The sequence below is a fragment of the Marmota flaviventris genome, chromosome 2 (genome assembly GCF_047511675.1).
Source record: "Marmota flaviventris isolate mMarFla1 chromosome 2, mMarFla1.hap1, whole genome shotgun sequence".
Taxonomy (NCBI): domain Eukaryota; kingdom Metazoa; phylum Chordata; class Mammalia; order Rodentia; family Sciuridae; genus Marmota; species Marmota flaviventris.
This window is the reverse complement of record NC_092499.1, coordinates 12,744,908-12,765,292: the sequence shown is the minus strand read 5'-3', so window position 1 is coordinate 12,765,292 and position 20,385 is coordinate 12,744,908. Positions and strand designations below refer to the sequence as shown.

Here is a 20,385-nt window from a genome sequence, read left to right as displayed (position 1 = left end):
TTCGGCAGGGAACGAGCAGTGCCCAGCAGTGCCTGCAGGGCCATCCCCCCCCCGGGAGCCCCTTCAGGCCACTCAGTTCTCCCCAGTTACCTCTCTGCCTGGGCTCCTGACCCCCTGCTACACTGGCTGGGAAAGGGCAGGGCCTGAGGGCTGGGGGCACCTGCTACCACCCTCCCTCGGTCCTCTAGGAACAGCTTCTCCTTCCTGGGCTCTCCTGCACAGGGAGCTCGACACAGCCGTGGGAGACTCCATCAGCCTGGACATCAGCCACCGATATGGACTGCTCTCACTAGGGCCAGGCCTGACACCTGATAACTCCACGCCCTTGCAGGAGCCCAAGGAGGCCGGTGCCACCATCCCTGGCCCTGTTACTTAGATGCAAAGACAGATGCCCTCTCAGAAGCCGAGCTGTCCAGTCCTGCTGACTCTGGAGCTTACAGGACCTGGGTCATTTGTCAGCCAAATGGAACAACATAAACAAGGGCCACACCAGAGCACAGAACCTGGGGGAGGAGGGAAGGGACATGCTGTGGAGGGGTGGGGACACTAACAGGTGCTGAGCTCCCCCGAAGGCCGAGAACTGGCTGTTTCCTTCTGTTAGCTCCCGCGAGCAGGCTCCGCGTGCCGGGCACCCAGTGTTGGCGAGACGGGGTTTTATCAGTTAAGTTCACGGTAAATCACACAAGAAGCGCTTTGGTCATTTTTATAGAACAGGAAACAGAGACTCAGAAAAGTGACTTTTCAAGGCCACACAGAGTAGTAGGCAGAGCCAGAATTTAAAATCAGTCCAAAGAGTAGCTCTTTCCACCTCCTGAGCTGCTTCCGCCAGCCAGCAAGGGCTGTGGGGACAGGGATCATCCTGAAGTCACTTGGTGAGGCCTCCCTGGGAGGCTCTAGAAGTCCACCTTCAGGTTTTCATGGAGTTGAGGGCCTAGGGCCTGGGGCTGGGCAAGGGGTCCTCCTCCCCAGAGACCTAGCTGCCTGCCCCTTCTTAGACGCTCCTTTGACCTGTTCCCATGCAGCGTTGACCCTCCTCCTTCCCCACCACAAGGCCGTGTCCCTGCAGGCAGGCCAGCCACCTCGCTTCCTCTGCCCTGAACCTAACCCCACCTGCCCCCAGGCCCGCAGCTCCCCGTGTTCCGGTCCATTCGGCGTGACGCCGGAGCGTGCGTCACCCGTGCGTCACCCAGTGGCTCTCCTGCAGCACCTTCCATGCGGGGCCTCTGCAGGTGGACCCCCAACACCTCCCTCTGGGATGTGGGAGTTTCTGATCCTCGGGTCTCGCCCTAGAAAACATCATGCTCAGGGGGAGGCACTGCTGTGGGTCCCTGTGGGAATGTGGCCCTGTGGAGTGGGACAGGAGTGGGGCACGGTTTGGTCCAGGCCTGGTCCTTCTTGCCCACCCACTGTACCTTGTGTCCTCAATGAGCCAGTCCCGGGGCCCAAGGCTTGGTATATGGGCCTCCCCGCCTCTCCCATAACCCACCCAGCCAGGCCCTTGTCCATCCACAGAGGAGGCCTGGAAACCGCTTCGTTAGATTAAAGCAAACATCTGCCAAAGAAGAAAAGCAAAACCTTAATTGGAGGCCCCCGGGGTGTTTGCAGAGACAGATGGGAGAGGATCTAACGAAATCACCTTGCACTGGCCTCTGTGCAGACCTCAGAGATAAAGCCGCATTGCCCGGCAACCGGGCTTTCCACCTGGAGGCCTGATAAGGCGCTGGCGGAGCTGCACGTTTGGAAAATATGATTTTGTGAGCGGGGCCGAGGGCATGTTGACGCTGCTGCTCAATGCCCCAGGACCCACTGTCAGATAAGCAGCTGCCACTTTCCCTGGGGGACCAGCAAGGGCTGTCCCCTAGGACCCCGTGGCAGGGCCTGCCTACGTGAGGCATCCTGCACCCAAGCTACAGGAACAGATGGGCAGACCCTGGGGTCTGGTTCTGTCACCAGAGGCAGCAGGAAGCAATGGCTTTCTCTTGCCCTCTCTGACTCTGGTCCAGGCCCCCTGGGACAGCATGGAGTGTTAGGACTGCAAGAACTAGCCGGGTCAGATGCCAAACCCCAATACCCCATACCTCCTGGGGCTCCTCTTCTCCCAGTAACTCCCTGATCTTTGGCTATTTCCTCCTGTTTGCATCTGCTCTGGAGTAAAAGCCAAAGTCCTCACCGAGGTCCATGAGGTTTGGCATCTGGCCTAAACAGTGCCTCATCATCTGCACCCAGAACCTAGCTCACTCTCTTCCAGTTGCCTTGGCCTTTTTGCTTTACCTCAAACTTGCCACAAGGCTTTTGCACTGGCTATTCATTTCTGAATGGCTATGTCTGCTGGGAATGTTCTTCCTCTATGTATCTGCACTGCTCTCTATCTAGATGCCTAACTTAAGTTACTGTCTCCTCGAGGCCTACCAGACCACTTACTCAGTGAGGCCCACAGCCTATCACCCAGGGATTCCACAGCTCCCTATCCTACTCAGCTCTCTCCTTTTCCCACAGCAACCACCAACTTCTAACCTACTGTATGATATACTTATTGATTATGGTTTACTCCTTGTCCTCTGTTTCCTAGTACCAGCTCCAAGATGCCAGGAAGCTTGTCTCTGTTCTTCACTAGCATATTCCAGGGAGAACAGAGCTGAAACGCAGTAGGTGCTGTTTGTTGGATACAGAAATGCCTCCTCTTCCCAGTCCTGAAATGGCTTTGGTTGAATTGGTGAAAAAGAATCTGCGCTCAGAATGCACCTCTGCCAGGTCACTGAGTTGCCCTAGGAAATATCTGGAGCCCCCCACCCTGAGCCTCACCACCTGGACCTTTGTCCAGGAAGAAAACCCAAGGCTGGCGACTGATGAGCTTGGCTCTCATCCCGGCCCTGCTATTAATTTTCTGTGTGACTCAGGACAAGGCACCATTCATTTCCAAGTCTCCATTTCCTCTTTTGACAGGTATTAGCATTTACCCCTTTATCTAGCAGCAATAAGCTTTCACATTACAACTTTTTCACATTACCACTACAGCTTGCGGTCAAATCCCCCTCTGCCCCTTCTTAGCTGTGTGGTGTTAGGCAGTTTAAACAACACCTCTGAACCTCCACCTGGTAATCTATGCTGTGTGGCCCTCTTGAAGGCTTTCACGGCTGAGCTCTTTTCTACCTTCTGATGCAACTGCTCTCATTTGCCTCCTTATGGGAAATCATGGGACAGTGGCTACTGAGGGGCACTTGGTGAGTTGCCACAGTTCTACCCCAGAGAGCTCTCCCCGACCCTGGAGCCTGGGCTCTCCCCAGCCCCTCCCTGGGTTGCTGCAGCTTGGTTGATGTGAGGCCTGCTCGGTTTCCCAGCCTTGAGGGCTCCGTCCTCAGTCCATCCTCGCCTTTGGGCCTCTACCTTGGTCAGAGGCCTGGCAGAGGCCAAGCGTTGATGACACTTGCTGGGTAGGACAGGGGTCTAAAGAACCATCTCCAAATTGACAACCAAGAACCGCGAAGCCCGGAGCCAGGGACAGAGGGGAAGTCTGCGGGAGACCAGACCAAGAAGGGCTGAGGCCTCAGGACACGCAGCTCCCCGTGGCTGCGGGGCCAAGGACCTTCAGACACACCCCAGGCACAGCCGGAGCTGGGAGCACCTGAGCCTGGGTTCCCTGGGACACAGATTTGTGGAAGAGGGGAATCCCCAGAAGAGGAGTGGGGAGGACGTGAAGCACGGCTACGGCGAGCAAACGCTGTCACTGAAGTGCATGCCCCGAGCCACTCACCAGGAGAGACAGCTCTGACACCCGGAGACGGAGACGCTGCGAAATGGTATAAAACAGCCGTCCTCAAAATGATGCCCCGGGTGGGGGGAGATGCAGTGAATGCCCGAGACACTGCCGAGGGCTGCTCCTGGGGGCATCCAGATCTTTCTGTAGCCCCTCCCCCCAAACATCATATGGAAAAAGGCTTTGGGTACAAAAGGGGTGATCCTGGCCGTGGGAAGTGGGTCAGACCTTTGACAGAACCAGGGGAGCTGGGCAAGGTTCTGGGTGCACCTGCTGGAGTCGGAGTAGCTTTGGGGGCAGCCCTGAGTCTGCAGTTCCCCAGGGAGGCACCTGGGCTGCCTCTGGGTCTCTCTCTCATGGTGTCAGCATTCTGGGGGCTGCACATGTGAGGATCCCTCTGGAGTCCTGGGGGACCAGCTGGTGGGGGCTCTGGTGCCCTTGTTCCCGGGCTTGGTGTCTGGAGAGCTCCAGGCGCAGCAGTTAGATGGGTAGTGTCTGCCCCTCAGAGAGGCCAGGACACCTGCTCCCTGCTCCCTGCTGCCCGCCCCCCTGGGCAAGAAGACAGTCCCTCCTGCATCAATAGAAACAGCAATTATTTTTGTCATGGTAAATTAAACTTTATATAAATTTATGATTTGATCATTTTGAGGAGCACAGCTCAGTGGTGTCAAGTACATTCCCATAATTGTGCAACCGACACAGTCTCCAGGACCCTGTCATCTTCTGCACCCACATAACATGAACTCCCTATCTCCCCCACGCCCCAGGCCTGGGCAACCACTGTTCCCTCTGCTGTATGTGAATCTGATCAGAGGTGACATTTTGCAAAGTGCCTCAGTGTGCTTCTCACTGTCCAGCTGTGGCTCCTGGACGCTGTCGCCTGGCCTGCCAGTCTCGTTGGTCTCTTACTTGTTTATGAAATAATTAAAAATGCTGCAGAGGTCTGTGTATGAGATTGCTCTTTATAACAGCAAAAGCACAGTATCTAGTACGTGCTATCAATCAAGTGCATGACACCAAGCCGGACTCCATAGTGAGAAACAGAGTATACCTGTCGGAAAATTAGTTACATTGCAGTACACAAAAAATTGTGGCAGACAACAACGCTCATGACGTGAGTAAATATTGATGGTATGATGCTCAGAAGGAGAGGCCACACACCTGCACACATTCACATCATCAGGGCCAGGGACCCTTGTTCTTTCATGGCTCGGCTAAAGGCAACTCAAATTAATGAAGCAGCCTCAACAAAGACCATAGAATAAATGCTTTAAAATGACTGATGCTTGTCTCTGGGTGGTAGGAGCACAGGGGATTTCCCTGTATTTCTCCGGATTTGAGATGGAATACACGTTACACTTCCCCTGCATTCTCCAGGTCCCTTGTGCCCTTGTACTTCATTGCCAGCACTTGCAAAGGTGGGTCTCTCTCCTGGAGCTCTCTTTTCCTAGGCACAGCAGGCCCCCTCTCCCCAACTCCAAATGTCACCTCTTGGGTAAGGCCTCTTCAGTCCTCTCCATTTAGATGTAACCCTGCCCCTCCCGAGCACTTCCAGCACCTCGAATCCTTCCTTACCCATTGTCTGTCTTCCTCCTCTAGACATGAACCCCTGAAGTTCATGGGCCTTTCTGGGGTTGCTTACTGCTGTATACTCAGGGTACAGCTGAGTGCTGTTCTAAGGTGTTCTAAGCACACAGCAGGTGCTTAACCACTGTTGAGTGAATAAATGCATGAATGGGGTCATTTCAGTCCAGTTTTTCATTTAGGGACAGGAAATGGGCACAGGTATGGAGCAGGAAACAGCAGCAGAGGAGGGGCAGGAAAAAGGAGGGGCTCTGGAGGTGGCAATCAGTGCCAAACTATCACCCAGATGCAGGTTCACGGTGACACTGGCCTCAGGTAGCACAAGGTTCCCAATTTGGCATCCAGGATGAGAGCAGCAATATGGCCAGAGAATCGAGGGTCCCAGGGCAGAAGGAATCAACCAGGAAACAGACCTTCCCCAAAACATCCAGGTTCCAGAATACAGCTGGTGGCAGCAGCAGGAAGGTGCTCCCAAGAGCCGGCCTCTGGCTACAGAGCGGATGCCACACAGGACTCCTGTGTGGGCTTGACATTAAAAACCGGAGCCCACCAGGCCCTCACCACCAGCATAAAAGTGTCCAACAGTGGCCGGGCCCAGGAGAGGGGGGCCCCAGTAGCCGCTCAGGCAGAGTCCCAGACCCACTTCAGCCTTCAGCCAACGCACGTGACTGTCATCACTGAGTCCCGCTGACTGGGCCAGAGCGCGAGGCCCGCGGCGCCGGGAAAGTAATGGCGAGTAACCCTCATTCAAGACCAGAAACACACAATCATCAACGCGAAGGCACAAACTGGAACGCCACAAGGAGGCCTCCGGGACTTCCTGGTGTTTTGGGGAACCCTGGGCGATGACCGTGCCTCAGCGGGTGGACGCGGGAGAAGGCACGCGCGCAGGGGGAAGCGCAGGAGCCCGCCGAGCACTGGCAGTCACCTCAGTGCGCACAGCGGAGGAACGCGAGGCTCAGACTCGCAAAGTGACTTGCTCATGGACACACAGCAAATCTGTGGAACCGTCGACAGGTGGAGGGCCACCTGAGCCCTGCCGGGTCGCAGCCAGACCCACCAGCGCCGGAGGCCAGGGGCCCGCGAGGGGTGAGGTTGGAGGTGGAGCGGGCTGGACCCCGGGGGTGGGGAAAGGGGCAGGGGGCGGCCCCATGACGTCATTTCCGGGGGTGGCGGGTATATAAGCGGCGCACACGACTCAGCTACTGCTACTGCAGTGCTCCAGCCGGCGCGGGAGGCTCTCGGACCGACCGACGGACGCTCGCCGAGCGCCCCGCCCGCCGCCCGACCCTGCCCACGCCGCCGCCATGCGCTGCGCCGCCGTCCTGGCGCTCCTGCTCTGCGCCGGGCAAGGTGAGCCCCGGCTCGGCCGAGGGGCCCTGGCGCCCCGCCTGCCCCGGGTCCCCGCGCTGCTCCGCGCGTCCCCTCGGCGCGCCAGGTTTCAGCACCGCGGACAGCGCCGCCGCCTCCTGCCCGCCGCCTCCGCCTGGCCGGCAGCGTGGCCTCCGCCCAGGCCCGCGGGACACCTGGGCTTGACTCCCAGCCCCACGGGACGGCCCCCGGCCGCCGCTCCCGCTCTGGGCTCCGGCCTCGGGCGCGTCCGGGCCCCGCGGGCTGCGCGCCTGGCCGGCCAAGGTCATTGGGGGGAGGGGGCGGGACGGCGCTCCTCAGCTCCCCCCTCCCTCTGCGTCGGCTGGCCGACTCCTGCCTCTCACAGTCCCCTCCCCAGCTCTTCCCCTCCGTCTGGGTCCCTCCCTGTCCCTGCATTCGTCCCACCCGGGTCCCCCGGCTCTGCTGCTGGTGTTGCCATAGCACTTGCCTCCACGCGCCTTCTCCAGAGCAGCTTCCCCGGGGGAGAGTCAGGGCCCCTCAGGGCAGCCTCTGGGGCCACCTCCTGGGCAGCCCGGCCTCTCATTTGGGTGGGGACAGTTTTGACGGGGAGTGCTGGGTGAGTGGCCCCCTCTGAACTCAGTCAGGAAGGACTGTGCTCCCCTGGGCACGGGGGAGTGACCCCGGTGCTCTCTCTTTCTTTCCAGTCACTGCCCTCCCTGTCAACAGCCCTATGAATAAAGGGGACACCGAGGTAAGGAGGGGTGTTGGGGATGCCCTGGATGGGGGAGGAGGTTCTGGTGGACACCTCGAGGCCAGCTCTTGGGCAGCTGCAGGAGTGAGTTTGGCATACAGCCAAGAGCCAGCACTGCGGCTGCTGACCTGAGGACAGCTTGCAAAAGAAGATATCAGAGACGGCTCACTCTCCCTGCTGTCCCGCTGTGGGGACTTCCCCAGCGTTCTGTGAGATTGGCCATGTGGCCAGAAGGGGCCTGGGTCTGTCTGACGGGGCCTAGGTGCCCGGTCGTTGTCCTGGGGCCTAGGTGCCCGGTAGTTGTCCTGGTGCCTGCATCCACAGGCCTACCGTGGGCTGCTGGTGGCCTGGCTTGGTCGGGTTGTCCACAGACCTGCAAGGACAGCTGTCACCTGCCTGGCTCTGGCCTCCCCTTTGCTCTCCCTCTCTCCCTCGCCCACCCAGCTCACTAGCACCCCTCCGCTTCATAGGTACCTGGTGCCCCCAAGGGCCACAGTGGAAATATTTGGCGACGGTGCCAACTGGTCCCTGCCAGCTGGGGCTGATGGTGGAGGCCACCCAGGGAAGGACTTGGGCGGTTACCAGTGGCAGGAGGAAACATTCTGCACCAGAAGCATGCTTGGAGTTCATTCCCACCCGAGCCAGGGCTGGATTTCCAGTCTCCGGTGTTCATATCTCCACTTGAGCATCAGAGAAATGTCTACTGTTCACTTAGCAGGGCCCATTCTCTTCAGAGGCTACAGATAAAACCAAAAACATTTCAACTTCAAGGTGCTCAATCATGTTTCCTTTTTTTCCAGTTGCACAGGGGCCAGAATTTAAACCTCGGCTGCTCATTTAGCTGTGCAACCTTGGAAACATTCCTTAACTTCTGAGTTTCCCCTTTCTCCCCTTTCCCTTGAGGCGAGGTATGTAGTACCCAGCACATGGTCGGTCCTCAGAAAATGGCCACTGTCTCCGTACAGCTTCCCTTTTAGACCCCTAGTCCTCTGGGACCCCTGCCCAGTTCCCTCACAGACTGGTGGCTCTCTGATATTCCCAGTGCGAGGTCAGGGTCCAGGCTGCTGGGCGCTGCTGGCTAGATCCCGTTTGGGGGTCCACTCTGGTCACTGTGTCTTTCCAGCAGCCCAGGATCATGAGCACAAGAGCAGCCGGTTGAGACCTGAGTGTTCCCTGGGAGGTGGTGACTGCACCCGCTGCACAGCGCTTGCCAGGATGCCATCCTGCACCCTTGGGCTGGTTGCCTTGGCATCCCATAGACAAGCCTTCCACCCCCTCACTCCCCACCAGCGTTGCCTCAGGCAGTCTGACACCTGCTTCTCCACCAGCTCTAGGCTGCTGAAGCAGGTCTGAAGCTGTGAATTCCACCCTGGTGTGTGAGGCACTTCCCATTTCATAGACTGTTTCCCATCTGTGCCTCATTACCCTAGAAGGGCCATGGGGAAGGCATTCTCACTCCTACTTTCCAGATGAGGGAACTGAGTCTCTCAAGCATACTTGCCTAAGATCACACAGCTAGGATACCACACTACAGTTGGCACCATCGTCAAAGATCGTCCAGTTATCAGAGGCTTAGATTGCCCCAGCATCTTGCTGGACACTGCTTTCAGGTATAGGCTGCTATTGGCCTTGGATGGGTACCCAGATGTAGCTGATCTGTGCCCCACATCCAGCTGTGCCCCATGGGTAGATGTGAAGCCAGACTATGAGGCTGATAGTGCCTCCATGTGACAGCTCTGAGGGCGTTGAGAGTCACACCTGGCAGAACCAGGGGAGGTCTTTGTTCTCCTCTGGGCAGTCTGGGAGGACTTCCTGGAGAAGCCGGCCCTTCGGCATCTGCAGGAGCGCAGCACTTTTGTAAGACATTCTTCTAGTTCCCAGAAGCAGTTCCTCATCCTAGGGAAGCAACCTTGGAATCGGCAGATGCCAGCCCCCCTGATCTACCCTGGAGGGGCATGTGCTGGCCTGGCCATGCAGCTGGAGGGCCTGGCCCAGGGCAGGCACCACAGGAGGGTTAGCATGGCTATTACTATTGGACAAGGGCAGGGTTGTGCCCTGAGCCAGGCCTCCGTGGACTCCTGAGCACAAAAGCAGCTGCTCTTCTGTGTTCGCTGGGAGGGGCCGAGCCCCTTGTGAGCTGGCCCCAGCCCACCTCTGCTCCCCTCCCAGGTCATGAAGTGCATTGTCGAGGTCATCTCCGACACCCTGTCCAAGCCCAGCCCCACACCCGTCAGCCAGGAGTGTTTGGAGACTCTCAGAGGAGGTAGGGCCCGGCCTGGGGAGAGCGGCCACCTCCTGGGCTGGGAGGCGCGCGTGGCTGGGGTGCAGCGTGTCACCCAGTGAGGACCTGCCTTGGCCGGTACTGCGCTGGGGCGTGAGGGGTGGGCGAGGAAGGGGTCACAGCCTTACGCTCCTGGAGCCTGTGGGCTAGCAGAGGGGACAGATTGGTCACTTGACTCCTGGGCAGAGTGAAACCAGGACAGGAACAGCAGGTCTGGACTGTGAGCTCCCTGTGGGGGGGTTCTGGGTGCTTTCCCAGGGTCAGAAAGCGTCTGGCCCCTGGCGGTCAGCATGCGGGTCTGTGGTGGCTGAAGGGTGCCGTGGGGCCCGAGGAGGACCGAATCTTTCCCGCCATCAAGCCTTGGCCAGCTGTTGGGTGGCACTGTGAGCATCTGGGGAGGGGGCTTTGGAAGACCCGCTGGCCATCCAGAGGGGGGCAGTGGAGGACGGGCACTGGGGTGCAGAGGAGAGGACGGGATGGGCAGAAGCTGGAGCAGGAGGGGTTAGACACCGGCATCCCCAGGGCCCACTGTCCCCGGGCTGAGGTCCGTGGGGACCCTGCCTGACCTTTCCAAGGTGCTGGAAAAGTGATGGACGGCTTGGAGGGGGGACAGTCTCCCAAGTGTCATCTCGGGATGTGATCTGACTGGCCGCCTGTCGGGGTTTCCAGAATAACTCCTTAGCACTCAGCTGAACGCTGATCTCCTCCTGACTGTTCTCTGGAAGCCACCCGTGACTGTGTCCTTCCCTGCAGATGAGCGGATCCTGTCTATCCTGCGGCACCAGAATTTACTGAAGGAGCTCCAAGACCTTGCTCTTCAAGGTACGCTCCAGTCACCTTACACATAATTCTGGGTAAATCCCATCAATTGAGAATCCGAAAATTGGGGAGGAAGGTTGGCAAAGGTCCTCTGGGGCACTCAGTTACTTGTTTTCAATTGCAGGGCAGCAAGGTGGGATCCCCTCTGCCACCTGGTTGAATTTGTTACTGATAGCATTTAAAGAGATCAAGGTTCAGAGAGGTTGAGTGGCCTGTCCAGGGCCACACAGTACACAGGAACAGCTCTCCGAATGCCGCCTGGCCTCTGGAGTTCAGCCATCTCAGGAGGTTGCTTTCAAGGCTAGAATGCAGAGAGCTTTCCTTTTCCTTTCCTCTGCAAACTGAGAAGCCAGCTGTTCTCAAGGAGAGAGGAAGAAGGGCTCTTTCCCCTGCGAGCTTCTCTGCAGGGGCAGTGGTGGCGGCAGGCAGGGTCTTGTCTGCCTCTGAGTGGGTGGGCTAACGCTGCGCCCTGGAGCAAGCCCCATCTCAGAGGGCGGTGGCTTCCCAAGACATTAAGAGTCCACAGCTCCTGGGAATGGGTGGCTGAGAGGTGGCCAGTGCCTTGTCCCTGAGGGCGACCTGGCAGAGTGCTGGGCTAGAGGATTAGGCTCCTGCCACCCCCAGAGGTGGCCCCTTCAGCGCACTGGACCAGTCTCTGGCCGGGCTGCCCCTGGCTGACTCCTGAGAGAAGGGCCCCTTGACTAGAGCAGGGCCATTGGCACCCTGGGCACCAACCCGTGGGCTGCTGCCTGTGAGCTGGGCCTCCCCTCCCCTGCTCCCCCTCCCTCCCCTGCTCCCCCCAGGCCTGGGCTTGGGTCTGGTGGCACTGGTGGGGGCAGGAAGGCTGCTCCAGCTCGGGAAGGTGCCCCTCTGAGGCTGCTGGAGCAGACGGGCCGTGAGAATGGAGAGGTCAGATCTGGGGAGGAAGCAAGAACACGGCCCCCCAGCTCACCTGCGCCCTTCTCTGGCTGTCCCCCTGGGCGGCAGGCGCCAGCGGTGAGGGTGCCGGCAGGAGGCGCGTCCTGGCCCCAACGACCCGGGCTGTGTCGGTCGTCATGGGTTCCTGGCTCAGGTTTCCAACTAAACCTTAAATATTTTAACTAAACGATAAATTAGAGATTAAACACTGACTAGCCAAAGTTCTGTCATGAAATATAACGTCACCAGAGGCTCTTAGAGGGCAGCGGGTCCTGCATACCCGCACCCGGGCACGGGGCCCATGCGGTCGCGGCCGTCCACCCTGGTGCAGCCTCTGCCCACTCCCCCACGTCCTCTAGGCCCCTGTGCTGTCCTGCGGCCCTGCCTGTCTTGGCACCTGCCCTGCGGTGCCCCATGTGTAGGTGACCCAGTGAGGAAGTGGCCCCAGAGCCCTGGGACTCACACCTTTCTGGGCCCAGGACTGCTCCCTGGTTCACAGCTGTCCCAGATGTCCCCATAAGGGCAAAAGCCATCTCCAGCTGCAGAGCTGACCCCGCAGAGGGGCCAGTGCCCAGAGTGAGGCACGGGTGTGGGGACGGGTATGGGGACAGTCAGGGCGGCTGCAGCAGCTGGGGCAGTGCGGGGACGGGGCAGGACGGGTGTGGACCCCGCGGCCGACCCTGGCTCAGGGCAAGCAGGGCTGGCTTCTCAGGGGCCTGGGCTGAGAGCACCCGGAGGAGACGAGCGGCCACTGTTGCTCCAGGTGCCTGAGCTTCAGATCCTGAGGGTCCCTCACTCCCTCTCCTGTCCCTGCAGCCCTCTGTCCGTCAGGGCTTGCTGTCCTTTCCCAGAGCAGCATCCGAGTCTGCGGAGGTGGTGTGGCCGCCCGATGGCCCCAGACGAGGCGGGGGGGACCAACCTGCCACCCCTCGCTGAGACCCCTCGAGGTCTCACTGGGCAGGCCTGACCCGCCCACTCCACATGGGGAAGTGGGGACCTTCGGCCTCCTGGACCCACAGAGTGGACCCAACGGGCCTCTCCCTCCTCCTCTCCAGGGGCCAAGGAGAGGGCGCAGCAGCACAAGAAGCACCGCAGCTTCGAGGAGGAGCTCTCGGAGGTCCTCGAGAGCCAGAGCCGCGAGGCCAAGCCCCAAGGTCAGTGCCAGCCCTGCTGGCCAGAGCCGGAGGGGCGGGGCCTCCCCAGAGCCGGAGCCCCTCCTGCAGGCCGCGGGCGGCAGCTCCTGTTCCCCTCCCCAAGGTGGGCTGCACACGGGTGGTCCACTGCACAGCCACAGGTCCTGGCCGCGGTGTCCCACTGTCCATCCAGGTGCTGGGGCCCTAGGGGGGAGTTCTGTGGCCTGGCAGGTGGGTCCACCCAGTAGCCCCTGTGCAGAGCTGGCCCACCCCTGCCCTCCCAGGATTTGGTGGCTCCTTAGAGTAGCCAATCTCAGGAGGGTGCGAGGAGCGGCCGGGACACCGGGGAAACAGGGTCCTCATTCTGGAAACCAGAGCACTGGGTGGGTTGAGGCTGCCGTGGCTCGGCCGGTGCCAGGCGGTTGCTGTCCTCCCACCTGGGGAGCCACAGGCCACCTGCAGGGCGCTGCTCTTTCATGGCCATAGAGGAGGCCCGTTCTAGGAGCCGGGGTCCCAGTGGCCCTGATCTGGGGCTGGGAGGGAGCCGGCAGGTCAGCCCAGCTGCCCCGAGCCTGGTCCACACTGTCCACCTGGCGCTGCTGGGTGTGGCTTGGACCCCCATCCTGGCTTCACGGGAACGAGTCTGGGTTGTCACGCATGCCTGCCCTGGCCTCGGAGGGACATAGCGTGGCATCCAGGTGTGCACCCGTACCCAGAGCTCAATGTAAGTGACCCTGAGGTGGCGTGTGGGGGCTGGGAGTGGGCTTAACTTGTGGCCTGCAGCCTGTGTGGGCAGTGGACAGGCTGCTTCCCCTGTCTGCCGCTCAGTGTGTCCTGTGGTGTGAGCACGTGCCCAGCCCTGGGGACCTGCCAAAGCTCAAAGGATGGAACGCGCCTGGGGCTGCCTTGCTCAGTGGCGCTCACTCTAGCAATGATGGGGGCTTTTTGTCCTTGAGAAAAATCCCGAGGAACTGAGCACTTTCACAGGGTGCGGGAGACAGAGGAGCCCCATATGGAGGGGAAAATGGAGTCGCAGTCATGGCGCCTCTTACACAGAGAGGTTAAGTGGTTTGCCCAAGATCACACAGCAGTTCAGCCAGTGTCCTAATTTTCATTTCAGGGTCTGTTGCTTTTTGTTTTGGGTCTTATTTTTATTTTATTTACATCCTGTTTTAAGAGGCAGAAATAAAAACCACAATCCAGGTATACTCAGATCAAGCCCAGAATGGAGGAGAACCCTGACTCTAGTCTCGGGCCAAGCTTCCTGGAAGCCAAGACACAGGCTGACCACGACCACAGGTGGCATCGGGGAGGCCTCAGTACAGCTGTCCTCAGGGCCTAACTTCGCCCTGTTGTTTTTGCAGAGGTGACAGAAGAACCATCCTCCAAAGGTGCTGCAGAGAGAAGAGATGCCCAAGAGGCAGAGCCGAGCCCCGAGTCCCCAGACACAGCCAGGCCCGGGGCCTTCCCTGAGCCTGGGCAGGGGGACAGCCAGGCCCCTGGGGAGGAGGCCCCTAACACCCAGCCACCAGCCAGCCTCGCAGGCCACAGGCGCTCAGGCCCGCAGGCTGTGGGGGACAGTGAGGGCCCCTCCCGTGGCCTGAGTGCAGAACAAGGGTCGCAGACAGAGGGGGAAGAGGAGCAGGCGGAGGCGGCAGGGAAGGCTTCCCCGGAGGAGGAAGGCCCCACTGCAGCATCTGAGCCCCAACAGAGCCTCGGCTACAAGGATACACGGAAAGGCAAGAGTATGTACGATGGGGACCTGAACCAGCGCGTCTGCAGGGGTGGGGAGGGAGGGAATCTCCTCCTTAATCTTGTTCCGTCTTCATCACAATCCCGAAAGGTAGGTATTACGTCCATTTTCCAGATGGGCAAGTGGAGCTCAGAGAGATTAAGTAATTTTCCCAAAGTCACACAGCTAATTTGTAGTAAAAGTGGAAATTCCAACCCCAGTTTGCCTGACTTCCACACTATTCCCTTCCCCTGTTCCACACAGCACCCCCCTGGCCCAGGACGCAAGAGGGGCTTTGCAGGGTGGGTGGCCAGGCTCTGGGAACAGAGAGACAGAATGACAGGTGGGAGCAGGCTGATCTGGGGTCAGCGTTGTCTTCCGTGATGGGTCAGCTGACGCCCTGGCAGCCCCCCGGGGGTGGCCCGCTGGGCCAGGGGCTTCTGGGCTAGAGGAGGAGCCAGCTCTGGCCCCCCACCCCGGAGCTCTGAGGGGTCTTGACGGGCAGGGCATCAGGGTGGCCCTGCCCTCCATGTGGACGCTGTGCAAAGGCGCGACCCTGAGAGCCAAGCCCGTGGCCTGACCGTGGCCCACAGAGGCCACTGGGCGGTGGGACGGGGAGCTGCTGGCCCTCACCTCCTGCTCTGTCACCTGCTCCAGGTCGGTCTGTGGCTCTGGTGGTGGATGGAGCCCCGAAGCCGGGGGCTGAGGACGCCCGGCCCCCCGAGGGCAGGGGAGAGCGGCCCGGGCAGGAGGAGCAGCAAGAGGAGGAGGACGCGGCAGGGGCCCCCCGAGGCCGGGCCGGGAAGAGCGGGGAGCAGGAGCCGCGGCCCTCCAGGGAGTGGGAGGAGGCCCCGCGGTGGAGCAAGATGGACCAGCTGGCCCAGGAGCTGACGGCGGGGAAGCGGCTGGACGGGGAGGATGAGGAGGACGACCCTGGCCCTGACCCCGACCGCTCCATGAAGCTCTCCTTCCGGGCCCGGGCCTTTGGCCCCAGGGGGCCTGACCTGCAGCTGCGCCGAGGCTGGAGGCCATCCTCCCGGGAGGACAGTGTGGAGGCGGGCTTGCCCCTGCAGGCCCGAGGCTACCCCGAGGAGAAGAAAGAGGAGGAGGGCAGCGCCAACCGCAGGGCAGAGGTCAGAGCAGAGGTGGCTACGGGAGGGAGCGGCCCTGGCCAGGCCTGGGGATAGCTGCACTCGGACATCACTGCCCCCTGCAGGGGACCCAGACCCCTGGAATCTAGACCCAGAGGGGTGCGCAGCCAGGGACTCTCAGGGCTGGGGGTGCCCGGGCTCCCAGCGGGCACCTGGGGAACTGCCCGCAGCTGGCAGGAGGCCTTCAGCCCGGCCTGGGAGCTGCTGGGCGCCCTGGGGAGTCTGAGCAGGTGGGAGAGTGACAGGTGCAGCCTGGGCTTTGGATAGAGAGCTTGGGGACAGGGGGCAGGACCGGCCTAGGGGTGCAGGCCCCGGCCATGTCTTGGCTCCCAGGAGGCCCGGGTGCACCCTCTTCCCATGATGGCGGAGGGGCAGGGTAGAGCCCGCTGGCCCTCGGGGCCTGTGTGAACGGGAGGGAGACCTGGCCTCTGCCCGCAGGCCTGAGCCAGCCTCTCCCTGGCTCTCGGCCCTGGGCAGGTGGTGGCCCTCCTCTGAGCCTCACGTCCCCACCCCCTTTCTGCCCACCTTGGCATCATGACTAGACGTCCACGCTGGGAATTGGGCCTCCCAGGGCCACTGGGATGCTGAGCAGGTGGCCAGTGCACAGGCGCCCAGGAGCTGGGTTCCCTGTCGGGCAGGCAGTGCCACCTTGGGCTGGAGGAGACCCTGGTGGAACCTGATTCAAGCCTCAGTGCTCTGGGGACCACCAGGGACCAGAGCCCTCACCCCAAGCTTGTTCTCAGCCCACCCAAAAAGTAGGGGCCCTTCTTTTGATCCTGACCTCTCTGGGCCTGGGTCTGGTCTTGGTGGTCTGAGAGATGCTCCTTGGCAGCTGGGGCTGGAGGGGCAGGTACCCGTGTCCCCAGGACTGGGCGAAGGGCCAGGAGCAGCCCCACCTCCAGGACAAGGGGAGCAGCCCCAGAAATGGCAGAATAATGAGGTGCCAGAGACTCTGCCAGCTTCCGGTCTCCACAGGCAGAGGGGGCCAGGGGCCAGGGTGGGGCAGTGGGAACCCCTGAGTCTTGTGGTCAAGGTGGGGTGGGGGCCTCCTCCCCATCCAAGGGTCTTAGAAACCTCCGCATTGGCTGCCTGTCAAGCCAGTGGCTCAGGCTGGGGTGTGGATCACACGTTTGACACCAGCCTGGGCAAATTCGTGACAGCCAGTTTCAAAATATAATTTAAAAAAAAGGTGGGGGGTGGCTGGGCATGGCCAGGGGTAAGCACTTGCCCAACACACATGGCCCTGGGCTCCACCCCAGCTCTGCAAAAAAGAACACCCCAAAAGAACGAACTCACCCCCCAGGGCCCCTCAAGGTCAGGGGGCTCTAGGTCCCCATTTCCAGGGCAACAGTTGTCAGTATCCCATGAACTGGGCCCAGGTGGGCCGTGGTGTGGGACCTTGGAAGTCCACCCCCAGGGCAGGGGCAGAGAGGTGGCTTCCTAGCCAGGCTCCGAGTGGGGTCTATGCTCTTGGTGTGTCCTGCTCTGAGAGGACTGGAAGTTCTGGGAGATGGGCCCCAGAGCAGGGCTCAGAGAAGGGTCCCTTGCTCCCCTGAACCACCCTGGCAGCCGGAGCTCAGGGTCCCCCTGAGGTCAGGAACAGGCCCAGCCTTAGCAGGTGGACATGGGCATCTGTCAGTGTCCAGCCCGTGCTGCAGTCCCCACGGCCCCCTCAGGTATGGAGGCTGTAGAAGACAGTCCCACGCCCAGCCTGGCCACCCAGAGAGCTGTCGCCCATGGTCTGGGCCAAGGGAGGGTCCCTTAAGGGAACCAGGGCTTCATGGTCCACGTACCCTGAAAGAACAGACTCCGCCTGCGTGGACCATCGAGAGGGAGCAGGGCTGCACCCAGGGCCTCTGCTTCCCGCCTGCCCGCTGGCCCTCAGGCAAGCCCCCAGCGTGGTGCCACGTCCCCACGGTGCAGATGAGACTCCCCGGCAGAGCCACCTGTCCAAGGCCATGCAGCCAACCAGCAGCCACCAGTCCTGTTAACTGTCCCGTTGATCCCACAGCACAGGCCGGCTCCCAATGACCCTGACCTTCTCTCCTAGGACCAGGAGCTGGAGAGCCTCTCGGCCATCGAGGCAGAGCTGGAGAAGGTGGCTCACCAGCTGCAGGTGCTGCGGCGGGGCTGAGGGGCCGGCCAGCCAGGGCCCCTGGCACCCGTGGGCCTGGCTCTCTTGTCCCCTCTACAGGTCCTGCCCAGACGGCCAGGGCGCGGCTTCCGGTAGGGAGGTGGCCTCCGGCAGCCCAGGCCCGGGCCACCCTGCCGCCCCCACGCTCCTTCCCCTCCCTCCTGCCCCGCCCTGGCCTCCTGCGTGGAGTGGCCACGGCTCTCCACACAGACCCTGCTCTCTGAACACAGGCAGCTTCCTAGAAGCCCCTCCACGTGCACAGCCCCGGGCACAGCGGCAATAACTTCTGAGCTTTCGGTGAAAGCTGAAAACTCCTGACTAGAATACGTTCTGTATAAAGTTCATCTAAGGAAAAATAAAACCTGCTCTGGGCTCTTTCGTTTTTCTTTGAATTTTTTTTTTCCCTCTCAACTCCCAATGGACACACACACAGGATTTGAGCAAAGGGACAGGGGAGTTTCAGTCCATCTGGGCCTTTCGGGGCCACTTCTTAGTTGTGGGATCTTAGGCAGGTGGCTTTGTACTCCTGGTCCTCAGTTTCCCCATCTGTAAAATGGGGAAGCTGATCCACCTTGAAGCGGTTTTGTGTGGATGAAGTGACACCTGTCACTCTGTCTTAACCACACCTGAGCTGGGCCGTGTGGAGGTGAGGCCAGGCTGGGACACAGACTCTGCTTTCTGAGCTAGTCCCTGATTACCTGTGGGGCTGGGTAGAGACCCTGAAGGCCCCAGTTGGTGCCTGCCCCAAGCCACAGGCACGGGGCTGGCTTTGGACTTCCCGACGAGAGCTTCTGAGCTGCAGGCTGCTCCTGGCTGAATCCAGACTCTGCCTGCCGTGATGGCTGGCCTGTCGTGTGCCTAGGACGGGGGCTGTCGGAAGCCCTCGTGCATGTAATAGTTCACGAGAGCACCGCGGGTCTTGTTCTGCTTCAAGAATGAGAAACCGAGGCGGAGAAGGTGAAATGCTCCGAGTCACAGGCAGGAGGGACGCCCCCGGCACTGAGCCCGGCTGTGCAGGATGATGCCATCAGGCCAGGCAGCACTGCGACTGGGCCCAGCTGGCGGGGCAGGGCCCATCATTCAGTTGTCCGTCAAACGTTCTCCTATGGCTGCGTTCTCTGCCCCCAGCGCAGGGGCAGAGAGGTGGCTTCCTAGCAGGCTCTGAGTGTGGGCTATGATCTTGGTGTGTCCTGCTCTGAGAGGCCTGGTAATTCTGGGAGATGGGCCTGGCATGAGGAGGGGACTGGCATAAACCCTGGCCAGTGGGGAAGCCCACTGCCCAGTGGGGAAAGCTGGACGGTCCACAGCCAATGCCACCCACTGGGACATATTGTCAGCAGGAGGGAGCACAAGCCCATGTCCCTCTGCTGAGGCCAACCCTGCTGGAGGCAGAGGAGGCTGGGTTCAAGCATGGTTCTACTGGACTGGCATTGGTCTTGGACAGGCATGTCACCTCTCCAGGTGGCAGTTCTGGGGCTAAGATCCCTGGTCTGTGCACCTAGGGTGAGACTCAGGCCAGTGAGGCTGATGCGCAGGAAGGACAGTGAGACCTTGCGGGATGGCGACCTTAGCAGGGGCCTGCCTGGTGCTCCCCTGCCAGGGCCAGGACGGCTGCCCACCCAAGTGAGGCTCAGAGGCATCAGTGACACCTGCGGGGACCTAGAGCCACGTTCAGAGGGCCAGCTGGGATTTTTTTCTTGGTACTGGAATTGAACCCAGGGCTGCTTCCCCCTGAGTTACACTCCTAGTCTTTTATTCTGAGACAGGGTCTAAATTGCTAAATTGCTGAGGCTGGCCTTGAACTTGGGATCCTCCTGCCTCAGTCTCCCGAGCCCCTGGGATGACAGGCGTGCAGCACTGTGCCCAGTACTAGGTGGGATTCCGTAGTTCTCTGTCGGGTCAGTCTGCACAGCATATTGGTGGCGAGAACTCGGGTTTGGGCCTTAGGCTCCAGGCATCCCCAGTCCAACTAGCCGAAGAGCTCAGCAGCTTACTGGGTCTCAGAGCCTCCATCTTGGCATCTGTAAATGGGGGTGATCCTTGCTATCTCCTTACCAGACGATGCTAAGGCCTGGAGAGGGACATGGTGAGCCAGAAAACCAGGACTACGGTGGCAGAGCTGTCTGGGGGGCTCAGGAAGCCAGGCTGCCCGCTGCTGCCAATGCCCACCCCTGGGGCACAAAGGCACCCCCTCTGCATGGCTGCGGTTCTGTGGCGTGTATCTCCTCCCATGTTGCAGCTTCCCCGCGGCAACGGCTACGGAATAGCAAACAGCACCAGCTGCATTTCTAGGCCATCAGCAATCAAGACACCCACTACCAAGATGAGCTGGTAAGGAGATAGCACAGGGTCTCCTTGTCCCCAGAATAACCCATCCCAAAGACAAGCCAGCTGAAAAGAGCCAGGAGGGAAGCATGATGTTCTCGAGAGTGACGCGCGGGCTGTGGTCTGGACGTACAGACTAAGCGCAGCCCAGGGTGGGATTCTGGTAGAGCTGCTTGTGATCAGGGTTGGTCACCCAGCACAGTGTGGGCACTACCCTGACACCCTGGGGAAAACCCAGCCTGAGCAGCTTGTCCTGAGTGACACCCTGCAGGAGGGCAGCCCCCTCAAGATGCCAGGTTTCAGATGACTTGGGCAGTAAAGAGAAAATGCAACCGTTTCTGGAAAGGCCGAGCTGGACACAACCAGAAGGAAGAGGACCCAAGCAGCAGAGGCCCCGCTGCCCAGGGAACCAGCGGCCACGTCCACGCTGGCCATGCCGTGTGGAGAGAAGCAGAGGCACAGACCCCGACT

General features: G+C 60.5%; 1 protein-coding gene across 2 annotated transcripts; it reads left to right on the top strand.

Moving 5' to 3' along the window:
• Nucleotides 1-6,645: 6,645 nt before the first annotated feature.
• Nucleotides 6,646-17,589, top strand: Chga (chromogranin A). 2 transcript variants are annotated; one of them, XM_027931452.2, is made up of 8 exons: nt 6,646-6,691; nt 7,375-7,421; nt 9,591-9,684; nt 10,456-10,524; nt 12,495-12,593; nt 13,937-14,317; nt 14,962-15,437; nt 17,506-17,589. In XM_027931452.2, the coding sequence occupies exons 1-8, from the start codon at nt 6,646-6,648 to the stop codon at nt 17,587-17,589; spliced, it is 1,296 nt and encodes a 431-aa protein (XP_027787253.2). The 2 variants fall into 2 exon arrangements, with proteins under 2 accessions (XP_027787253.2, XP_027787254.2); XM_027931453.2 differs by lacking the exon at nt 13,937-14,317.
• Nucleotides 17,590-20,385: the final 2,796 nt, after the last annotated feature.

Excerpts from the sequence above, each read along its gene's own strand:
- Chga (XM_027931452.2), top strand. The coding sequence starts at position 6,646 with ATGCGCTGCGCCGCCGTCCTGGCGCTCCTGCTCTGCGCCGGGCAAG. Across the intron at positions 6,692-7,374 it reads CCTGCTCTGCGCCGGGCAAG|TCACTGCCCTCCCTGTCAAC; the intron begins GTGAGCCCCGGC and ends CTTTCTTTCCAG. Across the intron at positions 12,594-13,936 it reads CCGCGAGGCCAAGCCCCAAG|AGGTGACAGAAGAACCATCC; the intron begins GTCAGTGCCAGC and ends TTGTTTTTGCAG.